Raw genomic sequence first — 19,607 nt, 5'->3', positions numbered from 1 at the left:
TAAAATGGGCATGAGGGGCAATGTCCATTAAAAGCCTGTGTAGCTTAGCTCTGTTTAGCTGCACCACCAAGCACAGTGCTAGAAGATAACGGCCTGGCCCATCCTCTCCAAACTTCTCAGACGCAGCTTACCAGTTTGGGGCAGCCTCCTGGGCTGGATTCCTCTGACTGGTCCAGGTTGGAGTTGCCTGAGCTTCTGTCTGTGCCTTGTGCCTGGGCATGGGACATCAGGCCCCTCCTCAACTTCTTCGCACACTTAGACCTTCTCTGGCCCCTGCGAGAGCACGAGCAGGCGTTGCTGGCTCCAGGCTCCAGGGGGGCAGCTGAGGCCAGCTGAGAGGTCTGGGGAGCTGTCACGGGTGTCCGAAGGAGTAGGAGGTCCTGGCCCCCATCTGCCCTTGGACACTGGCTGATCCTTGACCTTCAGCTCCTGCTGGCTGTGTGAAGGGGCAGGGCCACCGTCACTGCCAGCCCCTACGGTGTGCTCAGCTTCTCGCTGCTCTGCAGAAGCCTCTCCAGATACTCCCTGGCACAGCGCAGGGCTCTGTGGAGGAGCCTGTGGGGCTGACCAGACAGACTCCCCTCTACTGGGCAGCAGGAGCCCAGCAAGGCTACAGGGGCTGCCTGGCTGGACCCCACTCCCCGCAGTGGGCAGGGCTCTTGCCACCCAATTTCTACCTGGATCTCCAGGCCCAGACCAAGTAGGAGAGAGAGGACTGTGAGCGCCTCCCACAGACTCCATGTGAGTGTCTTCAGGGAGGCCTCCCTCAGACTGGGGGCTGTCCCCATGAGGGCACTGACCGAGCCACAAAAAGCCACCAGTTCCCTCCCCACCCTCTGAAAGGGCCTCACACATTTTGCTTTTCTTTCTTGCCCCTGCAGTGGCTGGGTCCAGGGAGAATGGCAGGCCCTTTCAGGGGACTCCTCTTTGCTGCGGGTGGGGCTTTTTCCATCACACCCTCGAGAACTCACCCCATCTTCTCTGGTCTCTCTGGACCTGGGGCAGCTTACCTCCTCCATTCCCTCCACCCTCTCCATGCTAACCAGAGCTCTCTCTGGGAGACTCACAGACATGCTACAAAGATTCCTGGGCCAGCTTTCAGCTAAGAGGTCCTTCAGAGAAACCTGGAGGTTTCTTGGAAGCCTGGGTTCCCTGAGCCAGCACTGCTGGAACCTGGAGGTGGAACCTGGAGGTGGAGCCTGGGGCCAGGAATTGCATCCTGGCTCGGGGCCATGGCTTGCAGCTCCAGGACCCCTAAATGGACCTCAGTGTCAGAGCCCTCAGCCCCCTGGCTGGCCCCAGAAGTACCCCCTGCCTGGGAGCTGGCATCTTGATGGGCCTCTTCCCTGAGGCCTCTCTTCCTGCTGCCAGTCCAAACCTGCCAGCCCCCCTGAGTTCAGGTGCAGTGTCAGGCCTGGCACAGAGCTGGCCCCTTCCCTGTCCTGCTGGAAAAGCATACAGCTGTGAAGGGGACTTAGACCAATGTCCTCTGTGCTGGAGCCCTCTGTGGCCCTCTAAAGCAGAAACGCAGGTCCTGTAAGGCGACAGTGGCAGGGGATGTAATCACAGAGGGTCTGATCGCCAGCCCACTCCAGACTCACCAGGCCAGTGGGAATCTGGGGGGCCACCTCCCTACCAGGCCGTATCCTCAGGTCCTGCCTGCTCTTGAGGCCTCGGCACCCTGGCAGGGCCTGGGTCAATGCCCAGGAACTGGGTGGGGTGGGGGTGGGGTGGGGGGCGAGTCCTGCCTCCAAAGGGGTTGAGCTACAGCAACCTTTAAGGTTTTCCCATGCCTGAGAGTTTACACCTTTGCTGAAATGAGATATCAGAGCAGCAGTTACCATTTATGGATTACTTACTGATGTGGATTATTTCATTTCAACCCCAGGTGAGGAACAGATTCAGAGACATTAAATGACTTACCCAAGGACACACAAATAAGAAGTGGAGGAGCCCGGCTTCCTCCCACAACTTCAAGTGCAGCTCTAAACCACTCTGCACCCAGCAGACACTGAATGGGACAAATTCCCATCCTTTCTCCCCTGGCCCTCTCGTGGGGCCGGTTCTCATAGGCTCCCCACCCAGGTTCCCAGGCTTGACCCAGACAGCCCCCCACTGCCCTGAGAACAGGGCCCCTACCAGCAGAGCGGCTCTCACCTGGAATCTCCCGGCTCCCCCTCCCCGGACCCCACCCTCACACCGGGAAGGGGCTGGGATCACGGGACGCGTGGAGCGCAGCGAGAGATGGGGGCGGAGCCCTGATGATGCGTAGAGGGCGGCTCCCCCACCCCCCCACCCCCGCGCGCTGGCATCTTGAGTCGGCAGGGGGCGCGCGCGCTTCCTCCCGAGGGCTTCCTGGAGATGGTGCCAACTCCCGGGCTCTGAGTGGAATCCGGAGTGGGGGTGGGAGCCCTAAAGAAAAATGGTTACTTGGTGTGGGGCTAAGGGCCTTAAATTCCTGCGGAGAATTTAAACATGATCCCAGGGCGATGAGAGTCACTAAAAGTGCTCAAACCCCTCATAATCAGATGTAGACTTCTTTGCCTAATTATTTATTATTATTATTATCCCAAATATAATTCATGCGGATGAAAGTTCGTATTCAAGCTAAACAGAAGAGTTTGAAATAAAAGCTTCCTCTCTCTCCCCAATTGCTCCACCCTGGGGTTTGTGTAATATTCTTAAATGTCTGCTGCTTCTTTAGATTGTACCTCCTGAGTTTCCCCTGTGTGAAGTAACTTGCCTTGGTCTCTTCTCCTCCCCACTTCTGCTTTCCTCCAGCTCAGCTTTAACTTTTGCATCATCAAAGTTTATGGCAACTACATTTTGTCCTGTAAAAATCACTCAGTTTGCCACGCTTTGCCTGTAGGCTGATGCTTAATATTGAAAACCAAATGACATTTAAAACATTACAGTTATGTAAATACTTCCCCTACAGAACCCAGGATTTGAGGCCTCATTGAGAGGGAAAAGGGACTCTCTCTGCCTCACTCCACCTGTGCTGCTTGATGGAACCCATTGGAAGCATCTCCATCAAACGGAAAGGGGAATTCATTCAATGGAATACAGCACCGAATTAGAAGGATCTCAAAGACATAATATTGAATATAAAAAGAAAAGCAAGATAATTTTAATAATAAGGGAAACTGGGGCTGGGTAGGTGGGAATGCTCTGTACTATCGTCACAATTTTCCTGTAAATCTAAAACTGTTCTAAAAAATAAAGTTTATTATTTAAAAAAAGGTACAATGTAATCCAGAGAGTTGTCATATCTGGTTGTCAGGGTTGCAAATGAGGTAAAAGTTGAGATTGGATGTCACCAACGACCACAAGCATGATGCTAAGGAAATAATTTTTAAAAAGTGAGAAGACTTCCCAATAAGACATGTTCAGGTCCTGATGGCAGAGACAAGACCGGGCCTCCCGAAGACCGTTCTGGTCCGTTTGGATCATCGGAGGCTCCCACCACTGGGCAGAAAACAAGGGAAACAGCGGTGTGAGTGTCACGTGCTACTGGGATAAAAGAACAGTGACGGTCAACCCTGTAAGCCGAGGACTGGCCTGAACGTGTGACCTCTATGCAGTCATCTAACCCTCACGCCGCGTCTCTGAGGCACGTGCTGTTGCTCCCCCTACTTTACAGATGAGGAAACAGGCCCAGAAAGAGTAAGTAACTTGCCCAAGGTTAATAAATGGTAGAATTGTTTTGGGAAACCAGCCTTTCTTTCTAGCCCGTCTCTGTCTCCTGATATTCTTGCATGTCTCACTGTCCTGAAAAATGAAATTAGGTTTTGCCCAGGTGTGGGCCCAATGCCATTTACTGAATTATTTGTGGTTTGTCTCATTGATTCATGACAACCCCTCTGATATATACCTAGTTCCTGTGAATGCACAGATTTGTTTCTTGTGACTCTGTCCTGTTCCATTGATCGACTAGACTATTCCTGACCAATATCCCATTGAGTTAATTCTATAGCTTTGTAATACCTCTTGATATCTTGGGGGCACGCCCATTATCCAACTTGGTTCCTATTTTTCATAATCGTTTAGCTATCTATATACCTTTATTCTTCCACATGAAATGTGGAACCGTTTTCTCACGTTCCCTGAAGAATTCTGTTGGGATTTACATTAGAATTTCATTGAATTTACAGACTAGATGTATAATGAATATAAGATTGCATCTTTCCACCCATAAATGTTGTATCTCTCTCCCCATTTTTTCATTCCTTCAATTCCAAGCACCACCTCTATCCTTTTTTCATTTTAGTTCTAGCTTTCTAAAAGGTTTTCACAGGCATAAAAAATAATTACTTAGTGTTTTTGGTGAATACTTATTTAAATTTATCGCCAAGACTTACCTACTTTTTTGCTGTCAGTTGCTTCTTGCATCAAACACCTACCGTGGAAGAGGCAGAACTAGAGAGACTAGATGGGCAGCTATACCCGTGATTCAGTGTGAGGTGATTTCTTCAGCAAATATTTATTGCACATTTCCTAGGGGTTGGCACCTTTCATGCATTATCTCAGTTAATCTTCACAACAATGCTATAAGATAGGTATCCTTACTTGCTTTTCTCAGAGGAGAAAAGCTGAGGTTCAAGTAGGCAGGGTCTTGTTGGGACCACGCCTTGGGGGAGCAGCAGGGCTGGTGTTCAAATTCGAGTCTGACTCAATCCAAAGTCCCTGTTTGAGACCATATTCCCCCAAGGACTGGGTCCGCCTTGTTTGCCATTTGATTCCCAGCACCTAATGCAATGAGGCAGTACCTACGCTACATTGAAATTGGTATTTAGAAAGGAAGAATACACACACACACAGCCACACACAAGCAGCCAGAAAGGTAGGAAGAGGACAACGGAGCAATACCATGGTAGCCAAGGATAGAGTATTTTGTTTTTTTTATGATAAACTTTTAATCTTTGAATAATTTTAGTCTTATAAAATCTTGCAAATATAATGCAGGGAGTTCCATATGCTCCCCACTCAGTTTCCCCACTGCTGGCACCTTACATTACCATGTTACATTTGTCACAACTAAGAAAATGTTGGTGCCTTACTATTAACCAAACTCCATATTAGATTTGGATTGCACCCATTTTACCACTCGTGTTCTTTGTGTTCCTGGATCTAGGGCAGGGTGCTACACTGCACTGACTGTCATGTCTGAAGTCTCCTCTAGTCTGTAAGTTTCTAAGGAGCACCAGTCAAGTATTTTGTAGAATGCCCCTCCATTTGAGTTTGTCTGATGTTTCTCTCCTGATTAAACTGGGGGCCTGGGTTTTTTAAAAGAGTATCCCCCAGGTGGCTCGTTTTCTCACCACATCATATCAGGGAGTACATGAGAGTGATGTGACATGAGTGATAATCTGCCAAATTTCCCCAGATTTCTTGGAGAAAGAGCACTGGCTTTGGAGCTGGACTCCAAAGTGAGTTCGAACCCCAGGATTGCCACTGTGAGCTGTAAGAGAGGGAGATGGCACACCCAGCTGAGTGGCTGAGGACCTAGGGGTACCCAGGCCAGTGGGTGATTCAAACTTCATGGTTCTTTCCCTTTCTTCTTCCTCCAAGAAAGTCTGCGAGCTAAGGCCCCAGGCTGGATTTAGAGGCTGGGAAGTTTTGTAGGAGAGTCACTTGGCTGAGCAGATTACAGGACATTGGATTTCTGAGAGTCTAAGATAAAGAAGGTAAGAGCAGGAGCCAAGGGCCCATCTGGGAGAACCAAACGGGTTCCCAAGAATCATGGGGAGATAAGGATAACAATGGAGGAAGCTGAGATGTTGCTGGCATGTCAGAGAAATTGTCACTGCTGAGATGCTTGGAACTGGCCTGATTTGGGGGGTAGGGTGAGGAGTGGATGCCCAGGGCTCAGTGTGAACACCAGCAGAGGTAAAGGGCCTCATCCTGCCCTCCCAAGAGGAGCCAGAAGGGCAGCTGCACCTGCAACCTGCCATGTGACCTGTGTCCAGTTCCTTTCCTACCAGCTCCTCTTCCTTTGTCCCCATTGCAGGGGCCTGGGGTCCAACCCCTGAGTCCTCCCAGCCACAGTCCTTGGGTCAGCCTTGCCTTGGCCCTCTCCTAAGCCTTCAGGCTTCTGACTCAGTCTTTCTGCTTTTCCTTGGCAGTTCCCAGGGCCAGGAGACCTCCCTGTGGCCCCAGTAGCTCTCATCTGGCCTGTTCCCCAGGATCACGGGATCCCCTTCTGTTGTACTACACAGGAAGTGGCCTGGAGCTACAAAGATTAGCAGTGGCCAGAGGCCACAGGCATGAACAGAAAAGCAGAAACACTGGGTTCTGACATGTATTCGACTGGGCAGAAGTCCTCAGTTTTGCCTCCCTGAGATGGAGATTTAATTCACTTCTTAAGTTGCCGGGAATGGGGGTGTGGGGTGCAAGGGTGGCAGAGGCTTCATTTTCCATGAGTGCCTTGTGCACGTTCTTCAACCTCGTCTTATCAGCTGTGGAAACAAAGGGAAGCAGAGGCTGTCCCAGACCATGCTGGCCCACTGCCCTGACCAGCCAGGAGAGCCACACTTCCCGGGAGGCACCCCCTCCACTGCCCACCAGCTGCTTGTGCACTGTGCACCCCAAGTCCCAGAGCCCTTCAGCAGAAGACAGTGGGGCTGCTCAACCAGAGGACACCACCACCGCCTTCAGTAACACCCAGCAGGCCGGGACGAGCTGCTCATGGTGGGTCCACCTCCCTCCCCACTTAGTTGAAGGTCTTTTTGGTCGTTGCCCTCATGAACCAGAAAACCAGAGACAGACCTCGGGACTCCGGGCAAGAGCCTCTGGAACACAGGGCATGCAGGTTTGGGTCCCAAGGCTCAGTCCCTGCCCAAAGATGGACAGAACTACATCTCAGGGTCGTGGGCACCAGGACCCTGCAGAGGCTGCCAGGAGCCGCCGTCCCTCTGACCCCCAGCCTCCTCTGGGGGACCTCCTTGGGACACTGTTGCTCCGTGCACCCAGGCTCATGCCTGTGGCCCCTGGCCACTGCTACTCCTTGCAGCTCCAGGCCACTTTCAAGTTAGCTGGGTCCCGTGCTCTGACAGAGCCTTCTTGAGACACCATTGAATGTGGCTACACCCCTAAGCCGTGGGCCAGGCTGAACTAATGGGAGTCCCTGTGCCTGTAAGCTCCTAGCAGCTGGGGAGATGGCCAGAGTGCCCAGGTTCGTGGTCCCCTCCTCACGATGATGCAGGCAGAAGCAATCAGGAGTAAACAGAAGCTGAGACTGCTGCAGAAACTGCAGCTGCTGCTTGGGCTTATGAGAAGTGGGTCATCAAATCAAACATCAAATCAGCACAGCCATACTGCTGACGCTGGCCCTGCTCACCTGGCCGAGGCGTGTCTGTCCAGTCTTTTCTCTGGGAAGTTACTCTCCATTGCTCCCCTCGCCACCTTGTTGTCTGGAAGGAAGTCACTGTGCACAGCCCTCACTTAAGCAGTGGGGAGTGATGCTCCCCTTCCTTGAGGGCCCAGCAGCTACATTAATTATTTGGCATAATACGCAGGAGCCACGTCTCTTTTCAATCATTTATTTATATCATGTATTCAATCGTTTATTTATGTCAGTATGGGTTTACGGATATTTATTTTATACTTTGGGTTATAATCCAATGCTGCTTTAGTTTCTTGCTCAAATTGTTCCCATTTTGACCATTGGAGCTCTTTCAGTTGGCTCCTGTGTCTCTCTGGCATGCCCCCATTACTCTGTGTGTGTGTGTTTTGAAGCACTTCCTTACTTTCTGGCACTACAAGTTGCTGCAGGCTCATCGTGTGTGTTTCCTGCTCCGTTGGAGGCCTCTGACCTCACTGATGTCAGATGTCACATGCAGCTGAGACTCAGGCTGACCCCTTCCTTCACTCACCCCTGCCGCTGCCTCCTGGGCCTCTGAACCCTGAATCTTGGGGGGACCTCAGAGCTGCTGGACATGCTGAACTTTGGATCCTACCCTGTCCCCTGTCCCCCAGCCACTGCCCGGAAAAAACAGTGCCACCTCCCCCACCCTGTTGAGTCTGCCTGCCAGTTCCGGCCCCAGAAAACCTTTGTAAACATTGTGGTGTAGTTGCTATCCTCAGTGTGTGTGAACAAACTTATTTAAATCTTTTTTTTTTTTTTTTTTTTTTTTTTTTTTTTTTTAAAGGAAAGACAGAGAGAAGGAAGGAAGGAAGGAAGAAAGGGAAACATCTTTAAACATTTTCTTGTTTTTATTGTATTCTGTTTCTCCGTATTTGTTACATGGGCTGGGGCCGGGAATCGAACCGAGGTCCTCCGGCATAGCAGGCAAGCACTTTGCCCGCTAAGCCACCGCGGCCCGCCCCAAACTTATTTAAAGGACCAAAACACAATTAAAAATCTGCCCCTTAAAAAAAAAAAATCTGCCCCTTTTTTAATCTGTGAAACCTGCTTTGTCTTCTCTGTTCCTAAATGTAATTGGTTCCCTTGCCCTTTTGCCTGGGACTGTTTTTATCATACACCATCCCAACTGGCCAATGGGCATCAGGATCTCAGGAATCAACCAGCATCGGATCCCAATTGTAGTGGCCCTGGGCAGTCACTTGATCTCTCAAAGCCTAAGTTTCCTCATTTGTAAAAGTGGAATAATATCCTCCAAATGGCTACCATTTTTTGAGCGCCTACTATGTGTATTGGTGACAGCCTATGAAAACCATCCAATATGATGCCTAACGCACACAGTAGGTGCTTCACACTTGGAAGCTATTACCAGCTATGAGTAGTAGGAACCGATTCCCTCCCCCAGATCCCTCCCCCTCAAATCCACTCTCTACACTCATTCTAAAGGTCAGACTCAACTACTTCGCTCCTCGGCTCACAGTCCGTCCAGAATCCAGAATTCAGATCCCCTTGGGATTCAAGACCTTTCAGAATCTTGCCCCATACGTGCCCAGCTGTTCTAGTTTGCTAGCTGCTGGAATGCAATATACCAGAAACGGAACGGCTTTTAACAAGGGGAATTTAATGAGTTGCTAGTTTACAGTTCTAAGGCCAAGAAAATGTCCCAGTTAAAGCAAGTCTATAGAAACGTCCAATCAAAGGCATCCAGGAAAAGATACCTTGGTTCAAGAAGGCCGATGAAGTTCAGGGTTTCTCTCTCAAATGAGAAGGCACATGGTGAACACAGTCAGGGCTTCTCGCTTGGCTGGAAGGGCACATGGCGAATACGGCATCATCTGCTAGCTTTCTCTCCTGGCTTCCGGTTTCATGAAGCTCCCCGGGAGGCATTTTCCTTCTTCATCTCCAAAGGTCGCTGGCTTGTGGACTCTCTGCTTCGTGGTGCTGCAGCATTTTCTGCTCTCTCTGAATCTCTCATTCTCTAAAATATTTCCTCTTGTATAGGACTCCAATAAACCAGTCAAGACCCACCCAAATGGGTGGAGATATGTCATCCCCTAATCCAGTTTAACAATCACTCTTGACTAAATCGCATCATCCAGGGAGATGATCCAATTACAGTTTCAAACATACAGTATTGAACAGGGATTGTTCTACTTTTATGAAATGGAATTTTGATTAAAACATGGGTTTTCTAGGGGGCATACTTCCTTTCAAACCAGCACACCAGCCCAAATCCCTCCCTCCTTCCCCCATTCCCACCAGACTGTTTTCTGTTCCCAAACAAGCTTGGCATTTCCGTGCCCCCTTGCCATTGCGTGTCCTGTTGTCTCTGCCCACAGTGCCCCATATCCCTTCTCCATCTCGGGACTCCAAGGTCTGCGCTTCTGTCAGTAAAACTTTTCCCAGTCAGCCAGCGGGAACTAGTGGTCCCGTCCCCCTTCCAGGATCCCGTGTGCTGGGATGGTTTGCTGACGTGTCCACCCTGCCTTTGGCCCCCTGACCGGCCAGGCTGCCCACTGCTCGGGGTCATGTTCCAGCCATGCAGTGAGAAGGAAAGGGCACGGGCCCACCTAGTGTCCCACAGACCCGGTCCTGGGCTGCGCCTGGACTCTGGCTCTACAGCTTATCAGCTCCAAGGCCTCAGCCAAGTTCCCTAACCATTTTGAGCCTCATTTTCCCTATTTGAAAAATGGTGATAATAAAAGGAGTTACTTCACAGGAATGTTGTGAAGATTTAAGTAGATAATCCAAGTGAAGCACTTCGCATAAAGCCCCGCACACAGAAAGTGCTCAATAAATGGTCCCTTTCCTTCTTATTATTAACATCAGGCAGCTTGGGGTTGCCTGCTCAGCCAGGCTCCATTTATTGATGGATTCAAGGCTAAAAATAGAGCTGCAGCCTTGGGGAGCAGGTCCTCCCTGAGCCAGGAATAGAAGCCTTTGGTACTGTGGATGGGGAAGGAGCCTGCTTCTCCCTCCAGAGACCCCTCAGAGAAATCCAAGTGTTGGTGCTTCCAGCCTTTCTCCCCAGAGGTTTTCAGGGTGGGTGTCCAGATGCTGGCACAGCCCATGCCCACAAGCTCTCTGAGCAGAGGGCTCTGCCTTCCAGCGCCCTGCTTCTCACCCCAGCCCTGCCATTCATTGGCTAGGTGACCTGGCGCCGGCTGCTTTCCCTCTCTGGAGATTATTACTCCCTAGCCCAGGAAACTGACAATGTCAATAACACGGTTAGTAATAACAAGCAGCTTATTGGAGTAGAGGTCTTGATGCCCATGATCAGCTTTGGGATTCAGCCTCAGTTCCCGTATCTATGAAATAGGCACAACCACTCTGGCATTACCAGGCTGTTGTGGGGATCCAGTCAAGGTCATGGACAGCAGCCACTGACTGCAGTCATGCCTGATGGGAACATGAGTTATCTAACGGTCCATCTCCTGGACTGAGGGAGCAGAGACAGAAATTTATTTTACCTGTTTGTAGCTATTGATCCACCAGCCTTGGAAACTTCAAATAAATGCATTCAATAGAACTACACCTTGCGTCTTGAGCAGCTTACAGGCTGACCCTGCCAGTGGATAAACCACTTTGTCTGTACGATTGACTTTCCCAGCCATCGGCTCAGTGCTCTCGGCAAGTTGTTCTATCTCCCAAGACAAGGTGTTGATTTAATTAAAACAGATCCTGAATTGCAGTAGGAGGTCCTTTGCCCTTATGCAGCTAGTCTTAATGATGTCAAAGGGCACAAATCTGGCTTCCGGGGGCACCAAGCCAACTTCCTTCATGTAGACATGCAGGGCCTGGAGAGCCCAAGACCTCAGGCCCACACCCTTGGGATTGTTTCTACCCTTTCCCTGTTCCTGGAACAGGTGCCAAGTCCCAGCCCCTCACTCATATCTGATCCTGAGAAGGACACAGAATTGCATGGCAAAGACAAAAACAAAAGTACATGATCCGTCCTCACATAGTCTTCAAGGGAAATGAATAATGCAGTGGTTCCAGCAAGACTCAAGAGCCTTGGGGCCAGGGCACCTTATGTAAAGTCTCTCTTTTGGTGCACCTGACAAGGGGAGAGGAAATTTGTGTTCTTTGGCCCAGGTTGAACTTGAAGACTGGATGATCGTCTGAAGGTGCCAGCAAGCCCTGCAGCACTGATGCCGCCGCAGGCTGGGGTGTCGGGCCAGCAGCCATCACGATGAGAGTTCTGGCTCTGGAGCCTCAAACTCTCCTAGGTTTGGGTCACAGCTCCACTGTTGGGTGGCCCTGAGCCAGTCTCCTAACCTTCAAACCATTAGTCTCCTCACTGAGCATATTCATAAGTATTCTTGCTTACAGACACCAGAGTCTACCCTGGCTGGTTTAGATAGGAAGGGAACTCACTTAGGGGGTGTTAAATGCTTCAGGAGCCTCTCCCAGAAGCACACTGAGGAGCCGGGTTGATGAGGGGCTGCTGCCGCTGTCACTGACCCCAGAACCACACTGCCTCAGACGCAGCTCAGACAGCAAAGGGATGCCCTCCGCACAGCTGCTCCCACACATAGCCCACCTCTCAATCCGTATCTCAGGCAGAACCTAGATCAAACCCATACTTCAGCTGCTAGGGAGGATGGCTTTTGCTTTGGGAAGGCGAGACTCATGAAATAAGGAACAATCAAAAGGTAAAAAAGGATTTTTTTTTTTTAATCATTGAGCGATAGTGAATGACAAATGTTTAGTATATCCTCACTCTTGTCTGTTTCCCTGAACTTGCATGTAAACTCCATGCAGGCAAGTATTTTGAGTGTCTTAATTATAACGTATCCCTGGCATTTAATATGGAGCCTGTGAATGTATAAATAAAATGTAAACAATAATACAAGCGCCTGTACTTTGAAGTTACTCACCAACTTACAGCCTCTGAAAGGGCCCTTCTCTGTGACTTTGGACAAGGTGATTCTTCTTTAGGCAATGCTGATGAGATTGTCTTTATCTTTCAGTTCTCAGGTTTGACCTAACCTTCTCCTGGAGGTCTCTCTTTCTGTGCACTCCACGTCTGCCATTGTCACCACTGCGGCCACCTGCCTGGGAAGGTAATTTCGGGCCGTATTGGGAGGGCTGACTCTGCAGTCTAACTGCCTAATGGTGATTACTTGCTTTGGCTCCTAATAGTTGTTGGCATTTAGGGGAGCCATGTAATCATTCTGACACCCATTCCAATCTTTAAACTGAGGGTAATAATAGTACCTAAGGTCAGAGGGTTGTTGTGCAATTTAAATAAGGTAGTGCATGCAGAATTCTTAGAATGGGGCCTGGGTCAGAGAGATAGCTCAGTAAGATGCAATTATTCTTGGTATAGCATTTATCAGAACAACATTATGAGTGTTCTCATAACTGTCTCCCCAACTTAGCTAAGACTTTCTGGATATCAGAAACTAAGGTGTCCTTTACCCCTCTGGCACCTGGCATACCGACTGGGTGTTTGTACCATGTTTGTTGGATAAATGATTAATTCAGTTGAAGAAATCTGAAATGCAAGGATTGAGAGGGAAAGCATTTAAAGTTTGCATATGAAAGGAATGACTAAAATTAAAATGGTACCGAGGGGTGGGGAAAAAATGGCAAATAGTAAGTGTCTACATTTGGTAAACATCTCAGACACAGCAATAAAAATTATCTGAGTTGCTCATAGATACCCGGGCAAAGGTCATGAACAGGCAGTTCTAGAAAAGAGAAGCAGTAAGAAAACATGGAAGAATATTCAACTTTCAATAAAAGAAGCAGAAACGAAAGCAACAATATATCAACTTCCATCTGTTAGTTTCAAAAATTAAAATGATAGCATCCCATGCAAATGAAGTTGCAGTGCAGCTAGTATCTTCATACATGATTGGCAGGAATATATTTCTATAAAAGTAAGCAGTTTAACTATTAGAGATCAAAACTCTTAACAATGATTATACACTCATACCAGCAATCCTATTCTTAGAACTTAATCACAAGGAAATAAGTGTTTAAAAAAGATACATCTGGGGGAAAAAAACTACATGTGGAAGGTGTTCAGTACAGAGTTATTTACTACAGCAAAAACTGTTCACTAGCAGAGGAATGGTTATATAATGATACATTGATTCAGTATGGCATGATGATCCACCATTAAATAATTACAAAAACTTTGAAACAAGTACTTGTGATGTAGTAAGTTTACAAGCAGACTGCAAAATTAAATTTTAAGCATAATTACAAGTGTGCAAAATGTTCATCTGGACTTGATGAAAGCTTGGCAGAGAAAACAGGAAAATGAAAACAGTTGCTTTGATAAAAAAGAGAAACACTACTGAGTGCCCGCCATATGTTAGGCATTATGCCAAGGACTTTCACACTTAATTCCCCAAATCTCCCCAAAGCCCTGTGAGGTAAGGGCTGTCCCCATTTTACAGATAAGACAGCTAAGACATAGAGAGGCTGGCAGTAATTGGCAGAGAGGGATGCCAAGCCTCATGTGTTGGACTCCAAGTTCAATGCTTTTTCTAATCCATCAGTAAAATGGATGAGGTCCAACTTGGCTTTTTTCTCTTTTTTAAACAACTTTTAGTTCTGTTTAAATGTCATTTGCACAATAAAAACACAATTAAAAGGAAAACCAAAGCTTGTTTGGAATAGGGCAGCTTAGCCCCTGCTCTTCCAGAGAGCTTTGTGGACCAGAGCCCCACCCTGCCATTGGCCAAGGTCCATGGCTTTGTCCAAACAATACCAAGAAACCAGCCTGCTGCCCCTGAAGGGATGTATCTTCTATCCCTCCAGCCATTTCCTCCGCTCTTTTCATGGAGACCCTCTTTTCATCTCAGAACTATTGTCAGCATTTTAAAAGGCCAAATGGACATCGTGTTTTCACCCTGAAGAAGGCTGTTGAAATGCCCAGTGTCATTGCTTGGATGGAATTAGAACAAATGGTGGTAAAGGCCACACCGTGTCCCGACTCTGTACACCAGGAGGAAGGGTACAGAGCCCTGGGTACATTTTATTTGGCTGCCGAATCTCATATGGGGAGCCAGGGAGGCCTCCTTGGGGACGTAACATTTTTAGCTGAGGTCTAGAGGATAAGTTGTAGTCAGCCAGGCAATGAGCAGAAGGGAAGAGGGAACTACATGAGTATAAGTCTTGAGGCAGGAAAGAGCACAGGCTTTCAAGGAAATGAAGCAAAAGTATCCACTGTGGTCAGAGTGGAATGCATGGATGATGAGGCCAGGGAGGTCGTCAGAGGCTGGATCCCACAGAACTCATTGTGCATGAAAAGGAGTGAGGTCCTTCATTTAGGCACAATGTGAAACCCCTGAAGGGGAGAGAAGTGGATGGAGTCATGATGTAGTTGGACTTTCCTGTTTGAAAGTGATACTTTTCCACTTCTCAGAATGCAACAAGGAAGGGGGATAAAAGGTATGAACTTCATTTTAAAAGAAACCAGGAAAACTCTTAAACTGAATTGTAATTATGTAGAAGGGCAAATAAAATAGGAAAATTCAGTAAAAGAGTTCAAGGAGAAGTAAAGAAGTCATGTCTTAGAGCAGGATGGTGAGGGTACCTCACAAAGGAAATGGAATGCTTAGGGCAGAGGCAAGAACTCTCCAGGTTAAAAGGAAAATTCTGCTATCCTAAAATAGCTTAGTCCCTCCCCAGCATGAATCCCTTGCAAATAGTTGGGCCAGGAAAAGTTTATATCATCCAAGTATGAGAAGTTAACAAGGAACCACCTCAAGATCTGTACACCATTACTACAAGGAATAAAAAGAAGACAAGAACAAGAACAAGAAAAGAAATGAAAATAAGAACCAATGGAACAAAAACAAAGAACATTCACCAGAGTAAAAACAAAGTAAAGCAAAACAAAACAAAACTCAATGAAGCATTTACTTTTACAAAACAAGAGTACAGAGAAGAAATATAAGAGCTCATGGAAATAATAGCATGATGACAAAAGGAAATAAAATATAATCCATCAGGGTCAGGAAAAATGCAGAAGAAAAATAACACATCACAGAAATGAAAGTCAAGTGGAAAGTCCCACAAAAGAGAACAGAGTCTGCTGAAACATAACAAAGGACTGAGAGGATACAAATGAGGAAAATGAGACCAATTAAGTGGAAGTGTTTAAAAAGTTTCAATGACAAAGAGAGCCCACATACACAAAACAGGAGTCTCTAAAGAAGTAAACCATAATAACGACATCAAACACATATTCTAAGATATAATTCAAGAAAATGTTTTAGATAAAGAAGATCGAACAAAGACTTACTGAGACCCAGAAAAATGGACTCAGAATGATCAAAACCAAGATATATTCTAGTGAAGTTATCAGATTGCAAAGTTAAGAAGGAAAACTTTGGGCATCCAAACAAAAAAGAATAAGTCACTTATCAGGGGGAAATACCAGGCTGGACTGACTTCTTGGTGGCAGCATCAGCATTAGAACACAGTGGAGCAATACCAACAAAGTCATCAAGGGAATAAAGTGTGACTCAAGAAGTTTATTTCCAGCCAAATCAGGAACATACATGGGAAATTTGTAGACTTGGGTTTAGCCTGGGTTTGTTCGAAGAATAGAAAGACTTTTTTTTCTTTTCGGTGACCTGGAGTTTTAGTCAGAAGTCCATTTACACATTTATTCAACAGACACACAAAGACCCTTGGTCTAGGACTATAGGAGTTTTATATGAAATGCTAGCATGGGTGGGAGGAAAACTTCATTAAAGAAGTAATTTTGGCCTTTGAAAGAAGAGTAGGATTTCTCCAGGCAAAAATTGAGAGGAAGGGCATTCCAGATAAAATGAAGAACTGTGCATAGGCAGGCAGCTGTGAAAGCGTGTCCTGGAACTTGCAGACATTTGGAATGGAATGACTATGGCCTTAACGGGTGAATCCTGGAGACTCAGGATTGGGAAAAAGCAAAAGGTTCTGGACACTGAGCTAAAAGGCTTAAACTTTATCCCATAGGTAATAGGGAGTCGTGGGATGATTGGAGCATGAAAAGTACATGATATTCTTGGTCTAAGACTGTTTAGTTGCAAGAACAAAACATTTTGAAGTTTTGCAAGGATTCAGATTTCACCATTCCTACAGTTTCTTAAGCTAGCAATCATACTTAATAGTACATGTTAGAACCACTTTCCTCAAAGTCAGGAATAGGTTGAGATTGCCCACTATCATTGCTGTTGTTCGAGATTGAATTGGAAGTTCCAGCAAGCATAGAAAGACAGGGAAAAGAAATAAAAAGTTTAAGAACTCCTGTGGACATTTAAATATTCTTCATTGCTGATCAAGGAGTGCGCTTGTATATTTCCTTCCTTGTACATCTTTATGTTTTTCCTAAAGTTTTCCATTGTCTTTCCTTTGTTCTCGCACTATTTGCCTTTATTATTGAAGGCAATTATCAGCTTCTTTTTTTTGAGCAACTACTCCACGACAGACTCTGTGCTAGGCACTTTTTTATATCTTAATTTATGTATCTTCCCAGCAACTCAGTAAGGTCGGTATTCGTATCCCCAACTTACAGAAGGAGAAGGAGGGTGTGAGGGTTAAATAACTTCACCAACGTTCCCAGCACACATTGGCGCTGGGATGCTCATCTATCCCAGTGGGAGGACCCTGTCAACCCCTCGGCTGGCCCTATACAAAGAAACAAAGTACACGTGGGTGGACAGTGGTGGGGTGAAGGTATGTCTCAGTTATTTGAGCTTGACAGAGAGGACACCTACAGGAAATTCCAAAAGGTATCTAATTAGTGACAATTTGGCCACTTGGCCAAAGTTCAGTTCTCCAGAGGGGCCAAGCAACCTCTCTCCAGCCTCAGAACACTTACACATTCCATCCCCTTGCCTCGACCATTCCTCTCTGCTCTTCACATGACTCCTTCAGGTCACTGCATTCTTTCCCGTCCTCAGAGAGCCTCCCCACTTATTTTTCATCACCACTTCCCAAAGCTGAAGGCTTTGTTAGAAATCAGGTTTTCACTTCCTCTAAGGGGGATGCTTTGTGGAAGTTCCCCAGGCCTCACGTAAATAAGCTCTTGAGGGGGCTGGAGGGACTTATCCCACCAGGTCATCAGACTGGCCCAGTCCCGTAGGGGTCTCAGCTTAGACCCTAGTGGAGGTCATTCCCTCTCCCTGCAGAAATATAGGAAATGAAGCACCTGAAAAAGGCCATGTTGCTCTGCACTCAGAAGTAGAAGACTTCTTTTTGAGCATTAGCAAGAACCCTTCAAGGACTTCCTGAAATACCTCCCTCATCAACCTGTCTCTAAACTCCTACATCTAATCATCTGTTTATTCCATAAATTTCTTGAGCATCTCCCATGCACCAGGCATGTGCTAAGTGCTGGGTGTGTACAGTAGGGGCAGGCTGCCCAGTGCACAAGGACACCCAGCCAAGGGACAAGTGAAGACAGACCAGCCATGGACCATTCTCCAACCCGTCAGCTCACAGCTCACAGCTCACAACTCATCGCCAATCTGTCTGCTCAAAAAGGATACCTTTTCTAACTCCCTCAAAAGCACCATGTAGGTTAGCAACACCCTTATACCTCAGTGAATTAAACCCACATGGTCCCTGCTGTGTGGAATTAGTTCAGCGGAAGACAGACAAATAATTAAACTATTAAATGTATAATTATAATTCAAAAAAGCAGTATCACCCTTATGTTGCTGGTCAGGATGCTAGGGTTTCAAGTAGCTAAGTAACCTGTCCGAGGTCACAGCTAGTGAGCAACAGAGCCAGGGTTCAAATTCAAGTCTGCTGGCTTCAAAGCCACAGTCTGGTCGGCAGCATGAAAGAGGCATTTTAGCCAGTCCAGTATTAATTTGTTGAGCAGCGGCCCAGTCTCCAGCATCTCAGTTTCTCCCTCTTCCTGACCCCTTCAATGATAAACTCAGTTTTCTCTGATTCTGAAAGTTCATCCTCTTGACCTCACTATCTCATTCAGCTCAGCTCAACCTCTCTCCTCCCCTTTGCTGCCAAACATCTTGCTTGGATTCACCTGCTGCCCATTGCAAGGACTGTGGTGAAATGGCACCTGCAGCTTTTACTTCCTGTCTTATGTGTCTTTTGGACCCATCATGCATCCCAGGGGCAGGGCAGCTGGATACAGGCTTGAGTTGTGGCCCCTGTGCCATACTCAGGGTTCCATTCACAGTGGCAGCTAAAACCATCAGAGGTCTAGGAACAAGCTGATGGGAATAAAATTACGAAACTTTACTGAGGGACAAAAAAAAGAGAACTGAATAAATGGAGAGACACACACCACGTTTCCAGATGGAAAGATTCAGTATTGTAACGATATTAATTCTTCCTAAAGGAATCTATACATTTAGTATAATTCCAATAGAAACAAGACAGGTATTTTTTATGGGATTTGAAAACTGATTCTCAAGTTAAACTTGTATACAAAGAAAATATACAAGAATAGAATATTCAAGAAAAATGTTAAATAAATAAAAATGAAGAGGAACTGACCATCCAGAAATAAAAAAATCTTCTAAAACAAGAGAAATTCAAAATAATTTAGACAGACTATAGATCAGAAATATATCTATCATTTATTTGTATCAATCTATCTATATACATCTATCTATCATTCCTCTATCTATGGCATTTCAAATCCATGGGGAAAAGAAACACTAATAAATGACATTAGAACAAATGGCTCTCCAATTTGAAAAATATAAAATTTGAGCTCTGTCTCACTCCAGACACACAGACAAAGTCCCTCTGATTTAAATAATTAAATGTAAAAAAAAAGTTCCACAAAGGTAGCACGGATGGATAAGTTTGACTATATAAAAAAATTAACTTTTGAATGGCAAAAGACAAGTAACAGACTGGGAAAACAAATACGCCATGGACACACAGGAATGCCACAAGAAAGTATCTTGAAGTATTAGCAATTTTGCTTTTATCGTCCCCAATTGCTCATGTCAATCAGAGGTTTCACTTTACCTCTGGAGAATTAGTGCTTTTATAGCAGGAATAGAGAGACAGACAATTTTCAGATGTCATTGTTTTCCTTTTTTTCTTTTTTTCTTTTTCCAACTTTCCAGGTAGGCTATTGAAGCCCCCATCAGAAACCACACTTTTGAAAGGCAAAGCCTTTGATTTGCAAGAGGCTGCTTTTGCTGAAAAGAAAATGCTCCTGAAAATCAAAAACGAAAGTCCTGGAGGAATCTGAAGATAAAATTTGTGCCTTAACTGTAGCTTGAAAAGACAGCAGAGAAGACCCACA

The 19,607-nt window shown here is 46.5% G+C and overlaps 2 protein-coding genes across 3 annotated transcripts in view; both read right to left on the bottom strand.

The window, feature by feature from the left end:
* The window catches only part of LOC143674592 (SPOC domain-containing protein 1-like), a 29,402-nt gene extending 27,178 nt beyond the window's left edge, over window positions 1-2,224 (bottom strand). For both annotated transcript variants that reach the window (XM_077150506.1, XM_077150505.1), the window contains exon 1: window positions 2,158-2,224. The gene's annotated coding sequence lies outside the window, so the exon portion shown is untranslated. The remainder of the gene's footprint in view (window positions 1-2,157) is intronic.
* SPOCD1 (SPOC domain containing 1) lies at window positions 50-7,389 on the bottom strand. The gene is given in 7 exon segments (XM_077130482.1): window positions 50-320; window positions 322-908; window positions 911-1,145; window positions 1,148-1,406; window positions 1,408-1,514; window positions 1,602-1,710; window positions 7,340-7,389. Coding segments are annotated over 7 exon segments (1,551 nt in total). The 3' UTR covers window positions 50-116.
* Window positions 7,390-19,607: the final 12,218 nt, after the last annotated feature.

This window comes from Tamandua tetradactyla, chromosome 2 (genome assembly GCF_023851605.1).
Source record: "Tamandua tetradactyla isolate mTamTet1 chromosome 2, mTamTet1.pri, whole genome shotgun sequence".
Lineage (NCBI taxonomy): Eukaryota > Metazoa > Chordata > Mammalia > Pilosa > Myrmecophagidae > Tamandua > Tamandua tetradactyla.
Note: the sequence above shows the minus strand (reverse complement) of the source record. Positions and strands in the feature narration are given on the sequence as shown.